At 36.7% G+C, this 18450-nt stretch overlaps 1 protein-coding gene across 7 annotated transcripts in view; it reads left to right on the top strand.

Annotated features, from left to right (window-relative positions):
* The window catches only part of CNTN1 (contactin 1), a 370454-nt gene that overhangs the window by 193426 nt on the left and 158578 nt on the right, over positions 1-18450 (top strand). For all 7 annotated transcript variants that reach the window (XM_039340676.1, XM_039340675.1, XM_039340674.1 and 4 more), the window contains 3 exons: positions 4933-5048; positions 5783-5815; positions 7068-7106. In XM_039340676.1, coding sequence (XP_039196610.1) covers positions 4988-5048; positions 5783-5815; positions 7068-7106 — 133 coding nt within the window. In that variant the 5' untranslated portion in view covers positions 4933-4987. The remainder of the gene's footprint in view (positions 1-4932; positions 5049-5782; positions 5816-7067; positions 7107-18450) is intronic.

Here is an 18450-nt window from a genome sequence, read left to right on the forward strand (position 1 = left end):
AATAACATAGTACTCTTTCTTTCTTCTCTTTTCTTCTGTTATTTCCTGATATTAGTAATATAAAAGAGTTAGAATGGCTTATATATAAGGATATATTTTAGATATTTAAATGCAGGGCTTTTTTGTCATAGAACGCCCAGAATGGAGTTCTGGCACCTTTTTTGGATGGAACCTTGTAGGGTAGGCTAGGCGGGTTGTATGATGTGTGTGAGTTCCAGCACCTTTTTTTTTTTTTTTACAAAAAAAGCACTGTTTAAATATGATTGATTTTAAGAAAATTACAATGGATTGAAAAAAAATGTTTTGAATAAAAGTTAAAAGACCAGATGATTAGATTTATTAAATGGAATATTTAAAGATTAAATATATTCTCAATTATGGTAAAAAAGAATGGAAAAATTTTGGAAATAAATATGTATTAGCTTAGGAGAAACATGGATCTTTTTATTCCTCTTTACTATTGCTCTTTTTTCTCTCTTTTTAGTCTTATTTATTCCTTAAGTAAGGTAAAAGTTATGGGATGGTTTACAAGAGAAAAATAGAATCAAATATTTAAATGTTGTAATAATAATAATAATAATAATAATAATAAAGTTGGAAGGGACCTTGGAGGTCATCTAGTCCAACCCCCTGCTCAGGCAGTAAACCCTATACTACTTCGGACAAATGGCTGTCCAGTTTCTTCTTAAAAACCTCCAGTGTTGGCACATTCACCGCTTCTGGAGGCAGGTTGTTCCACTGGTTAATTGTTCTAACTGTCAGGAAGTTTCTCCTTAGTTCTAGATTGCTTCTCTCTTTGATTAGTTTCCACTCATTGCTTCTTGTCCTGCCTTCAGGCGCTTTGGAGAATAGCTTGACTCCCTCTTCTTTGTGGCAGCCCGAGATATTGGAACACTGCTATCATGTCCCCCCCTCATCCTTCTCTTCATTAAACTAGACATACCCAATTCCAGCAACCATTCCTTATATGTTTTAGCCTCCTTTGTCTGGCATGATCTGTTTTTGACAAACCCATGTTGGCTTTTAGTAATGACTTTGTTTGCCTGTAGATGTTTGCTGATTCGTTGTTTGATTATCTTTTCCAGAATCTTCCCAGGTATTGAGATCAGGCTGATAGGTCTGTAATTTCCTTGGTCCTTTTTTTCCCCTTTTTTGAAGATGGGAACTATGTCAGCTCTTTTCCAGTCCTCTGGTAGTTCCCCAGTGCCCCAGGATCTTTGAAAAATATAGTTCAGTGATTCAGAGATCACATCTGCCAGCTCCTTAAGAACCTTGGGATGTAATCCATCTGGTCCTGGTGATTTGAACTTGTCTAGGTTGGACAGGTGTTCACTTACCATTTTCTTGCCTATCTTATCTTGTATTTCTATTTTGTTTTTTATGACACTATTTTTGATAGGTTGGTCTGTTTTTTCCCTTTGTGTAATGCGAAAAATGAGTTAAATAGTTCTGCTTTCTCCCTGTTGCTTGTCACTTTCTTGCCACTTTCACCCACTAATGGACCAATCGTTTCTTTCACTTTTTTCTTGTTTTTTACATGTTGAAAGAAACTTTTTTTGTTATTTTTGAGTTTGGTTGCAAGCCTTAGTTCATATTGAGCCTTAGCTTTCCTCACTTCGTCTTTGCAAGCTCAGACTATTTTGCTGATATTCTGACTTAGTTATGTGTCCCTCTTTCCACTTTCTATATTTGTCCTTTTTATCTTTCAATTGATCAGAGAGTTCTTTATACAGCCATGCTGGTTTCTTTTGAGAGCTGTTATTTTTCCTCTTTGTTGGTATTGTGCTAGACTGGGCCTTTATTATCTAACTTTTCAAAATTTCCCAAGCCTCTTGGGTTGTTTTCCCCTGGAGGATTCTCATCCATGGAATCCTTCCCAAACCCTCTCTAAGTTTATTGAAATTAGCTCTCTTCAAGTCCAAGACTCCAATAGTCCAATAGACTGTGTTCTATTGCTTGTGTTTCCATAATGTTGAATTCCAATACTGCATGATCACTTCCTCCCAAGGTTCCTATGGCTTCAACACCTTCTATCATTTCATCTCTGTTAGTGAGAATTAGGTCCAAAGTGGCTAATCCCGTAGTTCCCTTCTCTACTTTTTGGGAGACAAAGTTGTCTGCTAGATTTCTTGATGCAGAGTTTGTCTCCCAGTTGATGTCAGGGTAGTTAAAGTCCCCCATTACTATTGTGATGTGCTTCCTACATACCTTAGTTAGCTGACTAGCAAAAAGCTCATCTATTTCCTGTGTTTGGTTGGGTGGTCTATAGTATACACTTATGGCAATGTCGTTCCCCCCTCCTCTTTTATATTGACCCATATGTATTCAGGACAGTTTTCATCATTGTTGTGCTCTATTTCTGTAGAGATGTAGTTATTTCTTATTGATGTTGATATTCTTGTCCACACACACATCTATGTTACATGCACTGATAGCCCTATAATTTTTAGATTGCCGGGGACAGGGATGTTCTGTATGAATTAGCTCACTGTCCCCGCTGTTTAGTTTAAATATTCCTCCAGAAAATCTGTGAATTTATAGCCAAGTAACTCAATCTTTTTCTTTGATGGATGCAAACCATCTCTTTTGTACATTTCTTCATTGGACCAGCTGCTGACATTGTGACTAATATATCCAAAGCCTTCCCCTTTACTCCACTCCTTTAGCCACATATTGAATTGTGCTATACACTGGCCTTTTCCATTTTGGTCCTTATACACTTGTAAGACCTCTGAAAAAATAAGCCTACAGCCTATTGTGCTAAGTTCCTGCCCCAGGCTCTGGAAATCATTCTGCACAGTGAGTACATCTTTTTGGGACAGATCGTTAGTGCCAAGATGTACAATAGCCTCCACATCACAGTCCTTGCTGGCATTCTTCATTATTTTACAAATACGCTTCTCGTCCCTACTGGCAGTAGCAGCTGGAAGATACCTGACCTCATTCGAAACCTCTGTGTCCTTTTCTAAATTACATCCCTTATAATTGAATCACCAACTAGAAGGTGTCTTCTCTTTTTGGGTGCCTTTCTGTTCTTGCATGACTGATGTGTAATATCTGATTCGCACTTCTCCCTGTCAAAAACAAGTTCTTCATCTCGGATCAAGATCCCCTGCTTATTTGAGTTATCATCACAAATACCTTTACCTGTCTCCTTAATGTCCCTATTAAGGTCAGCAAGGGCACTGTATCTGTTGGCAGGGACACAGCAAAAGCTTTGTGTTTATGGTTCACAGCTCTCAGCCTGCCAGATCCCATGATTCTCCACACTGCCATTCTCCTGTAGGATCTTTGTGGTAGAGGAGGCTGATAGCTTGGAGGCTCAGTGGAGTAGAGGGGCTGAACTGGACACCTAATTTCTGCCTGAAGAGCAGAGATCACAGACCCTAGATAAGTAATCTGTCCTTGTAGACTAGTGATTTGTTTACAGATAGGACAGTTTCCATGATTGAAAAGGGTACTGCGAAAGACAGCTGCAAAACAAGTGTTGCACTGAACTATGCCTGACATTCTTAGATACAAGGAATCACAGATGCACTTGCCCTGAATGCACTGCTGCTGTTTGATTTTTGGTTTTAAAGCTGAATCCCCTCTCCACTCACAGTTATAGCAAGCACTGGGAAGTTTAAATGCATAGATCCAATCAGCAAGGCCCCAGCTGCCTGGAAAAAACAAATGTAAACAAGAACTGTAAATGGGATCTATGATGAGGCAACCAGAATGTCTAGATAGAAAAGGAATATTATATGATGTGATTATTATTTGCAGAAATATTAGAAAAAAATTTATACTCAAGTTATCTATCAAAACAATAAGAATTGTATTAACTTAAGGTTGGTAAAAGAGAACATAATGGGAAGAAGAGGAAATCAAGTAAAGCTATTATTTGGATTATAGATAATAGAAACCAATTGTTAGCAAATGTTTTTTAAATGTAAACCCAGACAACAAACTGTTTACCAAATATTAAGGTGACCATGTTAAAAAATTAATAAAATATATTATAAAAAAAAGAGAGAAAAATATTCTTCTCTGATTTGTCATCGTTGCCATTATTAAGGAATATTCATGCCATAGGGGTGTTAAACTGCTGGCCTGCGGGCTGGATGCATCATGAGGAAACCACACCCACCCCATTCCTGGCAATGTGGAAAAAGCTCCGATATATTGCGCGACATCACATGACGTTGCGAGTTTGACATGTCTGCCATAGGGTACAGTATGAATTCCTAATAACTGTCAGCTTCCAATACAGAATTCATGAAACATTGATGCAGGGTTTCAAAATGCAACAGTGATTACATAAAAATAAGCAGGTTTTCTATTCCTGAAAAGTACTTTTGCTTCATTTCAGCTTCATATAATTTCTTTTAAACAAAACAATTAAAGTACAATTATGAGGAATTATAAAAATATTGTAATTATTAAAATAAAAAAATTACACTACAATTATGTGTTCTGCAGAATTTTGATTATGCTGGTCTAATTAAGTGGATAATTCATTTTGTAATAATTTAAGAATTTGAAAGCATAATTTTTTAAATTAGTGAATGTATAATCCAGTATTAAAGGGTAGGATAGCTCAAATCATTTAAAGTAATTACTAACAAATTATTTGTTTAGAAAATCAAAATAATTCACTCAAAGAGTTGGCAGTTGGGCAATGTGGAGTTCATTCTTAATCTCTGGAATTTGAAATTTATATTATACCTGAAATAATATTGTTAACCAAATATTGACATTCTGATTATCTTAAGTTGTAAATAATACTAAAATTAATAAGCATATGTCATTCAGATCTTAATTCATAAACAGTGTGGCATCTATCCTCTTTTATGGATATTACTCAGGTATGCCACAGATTTTGAGATAATGCCAGGAGATGCTCAGAAACAAAATCATTTATTTCTCCCTTTTTATCTTTATATACAGTTGGAGTCCATTCTTTGAAGTTCAGACATTCTTGTGAATCTACATTCGTGTGAAGATGAAGTTGAGGGTTTCAACCAATCATATTGTTGCATTTTTTTCATTTTTTTATCTGGCAGGTAAGATATATTCTAAATTTTATCAATAATAGCTGTTATTTTAACATTTTATCAGGGCTGGAATCGACCCTGTGATCTACTTTCAAGTAAATGTGCGAAGTATTAAAAAGAAAGGCTATAATCCTGTATCAAAATGTTTTAAATATTAACATATGAATGGGTCCATTAGATTCAGTAACATTCAGATTAATCTCCCTTACAGAATTGTTCAAACAAAGTTAGAGAAAGAAATAGAATGAATTCAGCCTTGAAGTTTTAATAAATAGTTAAATGTGTATAAGAACCAAATTCAATACTAGAACTCAACACATTAATTATTTGTAATCTTATCCTTATATGATATGTCCTTTCTCCCACTAGGTAAGTTTATTTTGTTTTAGTTGAACGTGCTCAGCATTTTGTATTCCAGGCAGGATTTGTAGGACCAAAATGTGAATCTGGATACTTTATCTCATGTTGTAATTCAGGAATCATTCAGTCTCAAGCCTTAACCAGCAGTTTTATCATTTCCATTAATTTTTTATCTATTAAAACCTTTTGATTGACTTGATTTTTAAAAAACTCACTTAAAAGACCTTTCTCTTCCTCTTGTTTTTTTTTTTGTTGTTGTTTGTTTCATCTCATTGCCTATTCCTAGCAAGTTTAAAAATAATCAGGAGACTGCTTCTATTTGTATAGACAAAATACAACTGCTTATTTTAAAAAATCCTTTATTCTTCTTTTATTAAAAATAGGTCTGAAATACTCAATTGCTGTTGGAAGTAATGGTGAGTAATGTAGTACTTAGAAATGCCCACCTTTGTTTTTCTGTAGATTGATGAAAGCATACATTTCGAAGGCATCTGAGGTTCAAACTTTGACAAATTTGTGCTGGTAGTGATGATATAAGTTTGATAAATGACAATGCTGATCATGCATCAAACTAAGCCATAATATATTTATTGATTTTGGCTTTGTGTATTTTATGACATAGCCATTGTTGTTTGCAAGCCATGATTTATGGGTCAGAGAAAAATCCAATCAATTATTGTTCAACTATTATTAAGAAACTTATCCTGTGAAACCAGACTTTAAAAATTTGTAGCATTCTGGCCCAAGACTGAAATTAGCCTTTTTAACAACATCAAAGAACAATCTGAGAAGCAGCAACCAAGTAGGATTCCTGCTTAGGGATATTTGTATTTTTTTGAGGTATGTGATCATTTAAGCCTGAATCTTTGCCTCTGATGTTCATGGAAGCTTTGGCATTTAAATACTACTTTTATAAATATGTGCTTGAGTGTATGTTTGATTATGTATAGCAAGGAAGAATCAGCATTCCGTTTTCTCAAAGATGTGATTCAGCCAGTATTAAATATTTTTGATGCCTACTAACTTGAGTAAAAAGAACTAAATACATTTTAGATTTTTTTTATCTGAAACATTTAACTTTGGCTCAACTAAGTTTTTCAAGTTTAAGGAAGAAATGCTCAAATGAAATATAAATACTTAAAATATGGATAAACATCTTTTATATAGGAAGCAATATTTAAAATATGCCAAACTAGCAGAGTTGAATGTGTATTATTAACCATGTCACCACTGTCCTATTGCTGTTAAATACAAGAATACATTTTGGTTCAATCTTCTTTGTCAGTAAACAATTTGGTAAAATACACTGCTGTAACATCTATTCTGATTAAAGTTACTATTTAATATGCAGGATATTAAGGGTAATATATCAACTGTTCTGTATTTTTTTACATGACCAATGTTTTGCTTATTGCTTTTCTCTTTTCACTGAACCCCAGATTTGTTTAAAATGTCTGGTGTAACCCATGCCAAGTACTATTTGGTGCATCCCTGGCAATAAAATAATACTGTATTAAAGTGATTTCTCTGTAAAGTAATAAACTTTGGTATGTCTTACAGTAGCAATTACTGACATTTTTAACTTAGTAGTTGCTGCTCATAGGTGGGGGGACTCACTGAAAACACTGAAAAAGATAATGTTTTCTTTTTCTATTCCAATACTTAAAGTTCGTGATATGATACATGGAATCACAGTTCACATACGAGGTAAGTGGAGCTCTTCTATTCTTATGGGAAGACTGCATAATTCAGTGAATGATTTTATATCTTAAAAAAACTTAAAAATTACTAGTCTTGTTTTCAATTTAACAGGCAATAGTATATTCAATGGACAAAGTTGTCCAATTTAAACTGTATTAAATTAAATATAATTACTGCTTGTGAGCCCCAGTGACACTCAAAGTAATTTACATGTAATAAAACAGCAGTTGAAATGAAATAATTTTAACAATAATTAAAATAAATATTTTTAAAAACAAAGAAAAAAACTAAAGGTATATGAGACTTATTTTGATATCAGACAATTAGGTTACTTATCTAAGTAATTTCTATTTTGGTTGGTAGTTTCTCTTTAGCATCATAGCATGCATTTCCCACTGGAGATTCAATAAATTAAACAGTGGCCCTTTGTGTGGAAAAATATGTGCTTTATTTTATAAATTGAATACTTGCCATGATTTTGAAAAACTAATGTCAACCTGCGTTGACATTTTTAGGACAACTAAAAAGTCTCTGCTCTTCACTAATAATCATTTGTAATTCTATCTTTGTCTCGAATCTGGAAAACAGAATGAATGCAGAGCTTGTTAACAGAGAACAGGATTTAAGAAGATAGTAAGCTAGATAAACGAGAACAAAAATAGTCAAAAATATCTTTTGGACTCAAGTAATGTTTGGATGAAAACAATGTTAAAAGAGAATAATAAGGTTCATTTTATATTCTGCAATTCTATAAAAAGAAACCAGTCCACTCCTGCAGGTAGCAACTGACTTTTACTGATTTTCCCAAGTGGCACTAGAGAAGGTAAACTACTTTTCAATCATATGTCCCTGACATCATGTATTGTGACTTTTTATCTCTTAGATTATAGTTTTATTCTGGTAGAGCACTGAAGTAATATAACATATTGCTTATTTCCTTTAATTTTTTAAAATTAATTTAAAGAACAGACTGCCTAACTAAATGACTCTGGGTGATTTGCAATCTTTTAAAAAACCTGTCATACAAAGAATACAAATGACCAAAAGAGCGAAAATACCACAACCAAAGCAATGCAGACCACACCACACAGAAACAAAACAAATCATTGCAATCACCCTGTTCTCAAGGTCTGGGACAACACTGGGTGTATTCTTAAGTTTCTAAAGAAAAACTTTAGAAACAATGAAAAATAGATTCATACATTTTTTAATTTGATTAAGTCATTACTGCGTGTTATGACAGGAGCCCAGCTGCTTTTGTTTGTTTCTCATAGTGGATTGAATGATTTCTTGAAAACTGATCAAATTTAATAATGTTTCTATTATGATATATTCAACAAATATTATTGAAACTTTAATAACAACTTCAAATGATATTTCTTTTTTTAAAAAAAACAAGTTTTATTGGTTTTTTAAGTTTTACAACAAGGTGCTCTAGGAACACCGTGGTGGTGGGGTAATCAATCATCAAAAAACAAAATATATATATATATATATATATATATATATATATATATAACTCACATTAATACATTAAACGTTCCCTCTCTATTTCCCTCAAATAGTATAGCATATTTAAAATGGTCCATTTCTAAATTACATTTATATAAATCCAAATCCTGTTTTTAAGCTTTATAAATTTACAGTTACCATAATCCAATTTAATCTTAATTAAACATATTGACAACACTTTGGGTATCCCTTCTATAAATAGCAATAGCATTCAAATATTTCCAAATGTATTCTAATTCTTAATCTAATGAGTCAATAATTTTATCAGAAATCTCTCTTATATCTTCTTCCATAATATCCTAGTTAAAAAAAAAAAACATTACTCTCTCTATATATAATCTATCAATCAATCTATTTCTATATCAAAACAAAACAAAACACAAAATCCCTTCCATCCATTAAATAGAATTTAACTCTCATCCGAATAATTATCATATCTAAAAGATACATAATATTACACAAAATATCATCTTATAATTTCTTATTCTTGTTATTATAGAATAGTTTCCATAAGTAAAATAAACATCTTATTTCAGAAAGTACATTCTTATTCTATTTCAAATATATATTCTACTAGTCACAAATTCTCTCGCTTCTAATTCTAACTCTTAAATCTTGAATCAATCCGTATCTACAAAACCTTTTTGACCCATTACATGTAGTTTTAAATCTCTTTTTTTAGTCTTATTTTGGCTTTCTTTTTGTGCCAAACCAGTTTCCATAACAAAGCTTCTATTTCAGCAGATAGATCTCCCTTTATTCCTTGTGATGTCATTTGAGTCAATGGAAGACATCCCATCCTCTGTTTTCGATGCCTGATTCCATTGTAGATAGACCCTTGTTGCTTTAAAAGTTCAAATCTCAATGTTTGATTCAGTTGAATAAAGCATTCAGTTGTATCCAGTTTTATGGTTAATGGTTGGTTATTGAAGTTATCATCATTCTCAATAAGTCGTGTTTGTACATCAATTCCTGTTGTTTTTGGAGTTGTGTATATTTTGGTTGAAGTTACCTTTTGGTCCTCAGAAGTCTTAATAGGATGCTCATAAGGTAATATAGATTCCTCATGTTCTGATGTATTTTGGCTTGTAGGGTAGTCAAAGTCTGAAAGTCAGTTTGAAGATTTGTAGTGAGGTTTCTGATTCTTAATTCTGCAGTAATCTCTTTTATTTTAGCACATACTTGCTCAGTGGCTTCATGATTTTTTTCCAATATAAGTTTACAGTTTAGTAGTAAGTAAGGTTTCTCCATTTCAATAATAGTTAGAAGCAGTCCTTTTATCTTTTAGTGGAGGCTATATTTAAACAGGGTTAACCAATGTCCACCCCCACAACAGCTGCAAACTTCTTAATCTTTTCCCTTTTACAACAGTTTGAAGGTCAGACCCACCTCATCTCCAAGTAAATGCAGGCAATTGCAGTATTTAAGTTTCACCACAAGATGTCCCCAGTGAGTCAGATTCTTTCAAGAAAACAAATTTTCCTTTTTTGTATAGATAGATAGATAGATAGATAGATAGATAGACAAACAGACAGACAGATAGATAGAAAAAAGCTCTATAAAAGTTTTTTTGGGGAGCCCAGTTAAAAGTAAAATATAGGCAATAAAGTTAATTATTCTATCTTTTTGTTTGACACTTTTCTTCCCACTCAAATAAATGCCGCTCTCTTAGGGCAGGGAAGTAGTACCAAGAAGGCTTTTTACAGGCAAAAAAAGAGGAAAAAATAGGGTGAAGAGAGGAAAAGGAAGGATCTCACCTGGATCATCCGCGGTGGTTCTTGATGCTTAGATGTTCTTGTGACTTTTGGTTGGTGCAGCTAGATGATCGGCCATCTTACAGGATGATCTTTACTCCGTTGGCCCTAAGGAGTCAGCTGGAGCCGTGGGAGAAGCTGCCGCCCTCCCGCAGTCACCAGCAAGCCCCCTCATCGGTGGTCGCCCCTTCAGGGCGACTTTCAACCCCCTTCGGGGTCTACAGCGAATGAAAATCGGTCGGCGAAGAGACGAGTCTCTTCAAACGACCGCAGACCCCATAAACTGGAACCAGAAGTCCACTTCAAATGATATTTCTAATTCATTATTACCGTATTTTCCGGCATATAAGTCGACTTTCTAAACCATGAAAATCTTCTCAAAAGTCAGGGGTTGTCTTATATGCCCAGTCATGTTATACACCGGAAAATACTGTATTTTCCAACATATAAGACGACTTTCTAATCTAAACCATGAAAATCTTCTCAAAAGTTGGGGGTTGTCTTATGCGCCCAGTTGTCTTATACGCTGGAAAATACGGTATTTATTTAATTTATTTATTTATAAAAATGTTGGCTGCCCATCTTACCATAATCAGATCTTTATTGGGACGCTGCCATTCTGTTGGGAGGCGGGAATATTTGAGTTTTCTGTGATGTGTTTTTTTCACTTTGTTCTTCTGCACTTTGATGTATCTCTTTGGGTGTGAAAGTGGTGAGGGATATGCCTCCGGCCATCTGCCTTATCTCTACTCCAGTGAGGAGAAGATGCAATGCCTGGGAACAATGCTTTATTGTTCTCTCAGTTTCCAGTTCCCATAACAACTTCACACCTTTGGATTAGCTGGAAATGGACTGGGCAGTTGGGCAGTTGGGAGGGGTTTTAATGTAATGTTTTCATGTAGGAATATTCAGATCTTGCCTTGTCGCTCTGCTTTCACTATCTTTCAATAAAAGTTCCTTTTAAAACAATGCCATTTTCAAGAGTTCTGCTTTCTTGGGAGAACTAGCTGAGGCAGGACCTTATATTCTGGGTGGCTTACAGTTACATAAAATCTAAAACATAAAAAGTTAAAAACAAACATTAAAACTAAAAACACATGGGGATGGTGGGGGCAGAGTGGGGGGAAAGTGGGATCTGTTATTACTCAGTCAACTATCTCCATTGGTTGATCCTCCATTGGAGCCCCAAGCCAACTGGCACAGCCATGTCTTTAAGCCCTTACAAAAGGATAGGAAGGTTGGGGACAACCTTACATGGAGGGCAAGATGTTCCAGAGGACAGCAACAACAGCAGAGAAGGCCCTTCTCCTGGACCCAGCCAGCCAGAATACTCGGACTGACGGGACCCACAGCATGTCTTCTCTGCCAGCACGAGTGGTACTAGCTAATCCCAGTGGGGTGAGATGCCCTCAAATAACCAGGGCCCATTCAATGAAGGGCTTTACAGGTGATCACCAACACCTTGAATTGCACCCAGTAGCAAACTGGTAACCAGTGCAGCTCGTGGAACAGTGGTGTCACAGGGCCAGGGACCGCATCAAGACCATCAGTTAGGGTGAAGAAGTGTGACCGAGTACATCCAATAGTTCCGCAACCTGACCCCCCCACCACCTTTCATGTTCTGGCAGAGGAGGTAGAAATTGATCGAGCCCAAATAAGCATCGCCGAGGCAAAAATCCTTCCCGGAGTAGAAGGAAACACTGAAAGCACAGGTGGTTGTCCAGAGCCCTCAGCGATTTTCCACCACTTCAAGTATGGGAAGGAGAGGCAGCAGGCCACCGAGTGCAAACCAAACTGACCTGCCCAGAAAATGACCCCAGGTCCTATCGGGAAGCCTGCCAAACCATCACCTCCAGCCCATGAGAAAGCCCTGGAAGGAGTGGAGGTTGTAGTGTTCACTCCATCCCTCAAGGTGAAAGAATTTCAACTAGCCCAGCAGAGGGCCCGGGGGAGAGTGACACCAACTCTGACGATGACCCCCTGATAAGTGGTCTGGTCACTCTGGTGACAGTCCCTATTGAATTGGTAGTCCAGTTCTCAGGAAAATGAGATTGGAAAATCTAACCAATCCTTTTGGTCTCAGGATGCACCAAATGCCTGGTCAATCCTGCCCTGGTAGAAAAGCTAGGGATGACACTTAGACTGCTCAAGGTGCTAGTGGCGCTCTGTCAGCTAGATGGCTCTGCAGCAGGTGGGATCCTAGCAAGGTTCATTACCGAGCCAATAGAAATGCAGATAAGGGTACCTTTGGAATATTCATGAACAGGAAGAGTCATGTTGTAACTCAGTCAGCCAATGTGAAGAAAGTGCTACTGAGTCTGTGCAAAAAGAGTATTGAGTTAAGAGCTGGATTTCTAGTCTCAAGGTTTGTCTCTGATCTGTCTCTGTGAGAAGTCTTCATTAAGATATGTTGCTGTAAAGAAGAATGGTATTGTAAATATTTTATATAAATATAAAGTTATTTTGAATCAGCTAAATGCAGTCAACTGTGAGAGCTTCTGATTTATTTTTTACCAATAGAGAAATTAAAATTCTCTAACAGGTTATGGGCCCAGAGCTTACTAAGGACTGCATTGTAATTTAAAGCTGGAAGAAATTGCCTGTGTTTAGAAAGTATAAGAACAAGGCAGAATTAGCAGAATGGCTGCAATGGAATTTAAGGAAAGCTGTGTGCCTCGTTTGGGCCAGAAGAATTACATTGTGTGGGCTGCAAAAATGGAATGTTTGCTGAAAGCTAAAGAGTTGTGGTATAGTGTTGAAAATCCACCACAAGTATTTGCAGCTGCTGATCAGAAAAGCCATGATCAAGCCATGGCTTTTCTCATCTTGAATTTAGATGATGCACAATTTCTAAATGTTGCAAATTTAAAGACTGCAAAGGAGATATGGTTGAAATTGAGAGCTGTGCGCGTGAATGTTTCTGCTTGCAACATAGTGCAATTGTCAAGAAAACTTTACAGAGCCTGTTTGCAACCAGGTGAATCTGTGGAACAGCATTTAAATAAAATACAAAGTTTATTTTTGGACTTAGAACAACGTAGGATTAAATTCCCTGAGTCCCAGAAGGTTTTATTGGTGTTGAACAGTTTAGATAAAACCTGGGATACAGTTTCTGCAATATTTTAGTGCAAAGAAAAGCAAGACTTAAATTTTGAGGCTTTAAAGGCATGTTTGCTTAATGAAGAAATAAAGTGCCATTTTAGAAGCAGCCATGAGGAGGAGAAATTCCTGAGGAGGGGATCCAGACTGCAAGTCTCCAGAGGAGAAGAAACAAGCAGATCGGACCTGGACCAAATTGCAACAAAGGAGAGATTTTGCAAGAAGAGAGCAAGCACAGAGTGGGAAAAGACTTGCTACATTTGTGGAAAAAAGACACATTTGCAAAGGAACTGTTTGCAAAGGAACAATTTGCAGCAAAAGACATTAGTGCAAAGAAAAAGAACTGTTTTGCAAAAGGAACATTTTGGCATTGCAAAAGTTTGCTATAGCAACAACAGAGACAAGTGGCTAATAGATAGTGGGGCAAGTCAAACAATTGTTAATGACTCTGAATTATTTTGCAGGTTTGTTCCAGTAGCACAAGAAGCTGTGGCTTTGGCAAATGGTCAGAAAGCAAAAGTCATTGGAAGAGGAGATGTAAAAATTTCATATTTGGAATCAAAGTTTACCGATGTGCTTTGTGTACCTGAGATGGAACATAATTTGTTAAGTGTGTCTAATTTAGACAAACAAAGTTTTGAGGTCATTTTTGTAAATCAGTGGTTCTCAACCTGTGGGTCGGGACCCCATTTGGGGTCAAATGACCATTTCACGGGGGTCGCCAAACAAGGCTGTCCGCCATTTTTTCCCCCTTTTCTTTGGCCACGCCCCTGGCATCCGGTGATGTATAAGCGGTTGGGGGTCACCACAACATGGGGAACTGTATTATGGGGTCGCGGCATTAGAAAGGTTGAGAACCACTGTTGTAAATGGAAAGTGTCTCATCAAAAGGAATGGGCATATTTGTGCAGAAGGCATAAAGGAAGATAATCTATATGTATTGCAGGGACAAAAGGTTCAATGTTCCCATATATTTAAGAATGTTGCAGAGCATGATTCATGTGTTCATCTTCTGCATAGAAGACTTGGCCATGCAAGCTTTAAAGTTTTGCAGCAAATGCAAGATTTTGCAGAAGGGTTAAATTTGAAGGGATGCAAAACATATTTGGACTGTGCAGTATGCAAAGCATCAAAGTCAAAAGCATTCCCAGTTAGTAAATGTAGTACAAGACAAACAAAAAGAGTTCTAAAGCTGGTCCATGCAGATCTGGTGGGACCTATGCAAGCCAGTTTGGGAGGAGCAAAATATGTACTGGTAATTGTTGATGATTATAGCAGGTATTCATTTTGCTATTTGCTTAGAGCAAAGACAGAGGTGCTACAACAATTCAAACAGTGGGTAAGTTTTGTAGAGAGAAGGTACAGACAACAAGTGTGTCAGTTGCAAACTGACAGAGGTACTGAATTTATGTCAACTAAATTCCAACAGTGGTTGGGGCAGTTGGGGATAAGACACAGATGTACAAATCCTTACACAGCAGCAGAGAATGGTGTAGCTGAAAGAAGGAATGGTGTTTTGCAAACAGTGAAAGATTCATTATTGGAGGATTCTGGTTTGAGCAGGTCATATTGGGGAGAAGCCATATTGACTGCTAATTATATAGTTAACAGGCTGTGGAGTTCCTCCATTAATAATACTCCATATGCCATTCTATATGGGAGAAAGCCATCACTGGCACATTTGAGAATTTTTGGAAGTACTGCATGGGTACATATTCCAAAAGCAATCAGAAGAAAGGGACAGCAAAAGGCAAGAAAGCTCAGGTTTGTGGGCTATGAGCCAGGGTCAAAAGGATATCGCTTTAGCGATGGAAGTAAAAGAATTATAATTTCAAGGTCTGCTAATTTTGCAGAACAAAATTGGGACAGAATTAATGCAAATTCTGGGTATGTCTCACTTAATGACAGTGATCTGTTTAATGACAATAACTCATCTAATGATGAAAAAATAATTGAAGATGTCAATGTTCAGGGAGGAGAGGCTGAACAAGACATGAAACCAGAAAGACTTGAGACACAGGAGCAGTTAATACCACATAGGTCAGAGCGATGTAATAAAGGAATTCCGCCTGACAGGTATTCTGCCAGCAAGGTAAAGGTTTGCAATGTGTGGTATGAGCCAAGAAGTTATAAAGAGGTGTTGGCATTACCAAAAGCTGAACAAGAAAAATGGAAGGAGGCCATGGATAAAGAGGTGAAATGCATGGGAGACCATGAAGTATTTAAATCAATGACTTTGCCAAAGGGAACCAAAGCTGTGGGTTTTAAATGGGTATATAAGAAAAAGGTATTGCCAAATAATGATATACAGTATAAGGCCAGGTTAGTGGCACAAGGTTTTTCACAATTAAAGAATGTGCACTACAATGAAGTATTTGCGCCAACTGTGAAAAGTGAGAGTATAAGATTAGGACTGGCATTGGCAGCGGCATATAAACATAAAATCTGGCACTTTGATATCACAACTGCATTCCTCAGTGCTGAGTTAGAGGAAGAAATTTATATGATCCAAGCGCCAGGATATGAAATTGCAAAACCTAACATTGTATATAAATTAAACAAGGCTATTTATGGGCTGAAGCAGTCAGCCAGAAACGGAATATCTGTTTAGATACTGCTTTAAAGGATCTTGGATTTAAAAGTTGCAAAGCTGATAACTGTATATATACTGGACAGTTACAAGGAGGGAATTGTCTACTGTTACCATTTGTGGATGATCTTTGCTTCATTGCAAAGGATGCATCACAAGTCAAAGAATTTGCTGATAAATTAGGAAAGAAATTTGAATTAAAGAATTTGGGAGAAATAAAAAATTATCTTGGTGTAGAGATACAGAAAAATGAAAAAGGTGGTTATATTCTCAGTCAAAGGAGAAAAATTGAGCAGTTATTGGAGAAATATAATATGAAGGATTGCAATACTGCTCCCACACCCATGAGTGTGGATTTTTATAATAGTTTAAGTGCAGACAAAGGTGAAACCTGTGATTAAGAGATATATCACTTAGCAATAGGGAGTTTGTTATATCTATCACAGTGGTCCAGACCAGACATAGCTTGCCCAGTAAGCATTTTGAGTCGTTTTACTGCTGCACCTACAAAGTTACATTGGATGGGTGTAAAAAGGGTTCTCAGATATTTAAAGGGAACTATAAATTTGGGTCTTCAAATACAGATTACTGAGGAATTGAAATTAAAGTGTTATGTCGATAGTGACTATGCAAATGACATAAACACAAGGAAATCAAATTCTGGGATTATAATATTGTTTGGAGGGACTCTGATTGGATGGAAGTCCAGAAAACAAACAACTGTTGCTATTTCAACAGCGGAAGCAGAGTTTATTGCTTTATCTGAATTGTGTTCTGAAGTAACATGGTATGTACAGTTGTTGCAAGATTTAAATATTAATGTAAAAGAATCTGTAAAGGTATTTGAAGACAATGCTGCCTGTATAAAAATGGCAACTGGTGACAGGGTGAAGAACAGAAGTAAACATGTAGACATTAAGTATTGTAATGTCAGGGAAGCTGTAAAAGGAAAATTGATTAGTTTACATCATTGTTCTTCTGAAAATAATTTGGCAGACATGATGACTAAACCATTGGGTGGTATTCACTATGGAAAATGTGTAAAGTCAATAGGTCTGATGTCTCTTCCTGTCATGAAGGGAGGAGTGTTGGAATATTCATGAACAGGAAGAGTCATGTTGTAACTCAGTCAGCCAGTGTGAAGAAAGTGCTACTGAGTCTGTGCAAAAAGAGTATTGAGTTAGGAGCTGGATTTCCAGTCTCAAGGTTTGTCTCTGATCTGTCTCTGTGAGAAGTCTTCATTAAGATATGTTGCTGTAAAGAAGAATGGTATTGTAAATATTTTATATAAATATAAAGTTATTTTGAATCAGCTAAATGCAGTCACCTGTGAGAGCTTCTGATTTATTTTTTACCAATAGAGAAATTAAAATTCTCTAACAGGTACACACAGAGACTCTGAGTTTTATTACAGCCCCAGGGATTGGGGAGACCTCTGATGCTGGGACTAACATGTCTATGGAAATGAAACCCCTATATCCAGCAAGCTGAAGCAAAAGGAAAGCTGGGAAGGGACTTAGGGGTCCAAAGCTAAGGCAGGAGGTGAGAGTTGCAGTGTAGGAATGAAAGAAGGCTGACTCCCAAATTCCACCAGAGTACTGGGTCCTGCGGGATGTGTTTAGCGAAAAAGATTCAGATGAACTCCCACCCCATAGAAATCCTGCCGGGGCCTAAGCTACCTAAACCCAAATTGTACTCAATGATTCTTAGAGAACTGGAGGAATTACAGTCCTTTATAAACAAAAAATTTAAACGTGGGTTCATCCAGCTGCCCCGACCCAGGGTGGCTGCCCCAGTTTTGTTCTGGGAAAAAAAGGATGGGCCCCTTTGTTTATGTGTGGAGTATAGAGGGCTAAATGGTGTGTGTGTGGAAAACATCTACCTGTTGCCCTTAATGAAGGGCACACTGCTGGCTCATAGTCAAGTGATCATCCACTAGGACTCCAAGGTCCCTCTCACAATTGCTGTTTTTGAGCCAGGTCTTGCCCAATCTGTACTTGTACCCGTGATTTTTCCTACCTAAATGTAAAACTTTGATTTCTCCACATTAAAACTCATTTTGTTGGATAGGACCCATTGTTCAAGTTTGTTAAGATCTTTTTGGATTCTAAGCTTGTCTTCTGGGGTGTCAGCTACTCCTGCCAGTTTAGTGTCATTTGCAAATTTGATGAGTTCCCCTTCTATTCCCTCATCTAAGTCATTAATGATGTGGCTGTGGGGGCAGTTATCTTACAAAGAAACAACCAAGATAGCCTATAATCATGTGCATATACCTCCAAGAAACTCACTGATGCAGAGTTTCAGTGGGCAGTTTGAGAAAAAGAGGCTTACACAATGTGCTGGTGCTCTAGTTTGGAGGCACTTCCTGGAAGGGAGCAAAAAACCTAGAAGCCCT

This window comes from Crotalus tigris, unplaced genomic scaffold, assembly GCF_016545835.1.
Source record: "Crotalus tigris isolate CLP2741 ecotype Arizona unplaced genomic scaffold, ASM1654583v1 scf7180000017753.6788120, whole genome shotgun sequence".
In the NCBI taxonomy this organism is placed as follows: Eukaryota; Metazoa; Chordata; class Lepidosauria; order Squamata; family Viperidae; genus Crotalus; species Crotalus tigris.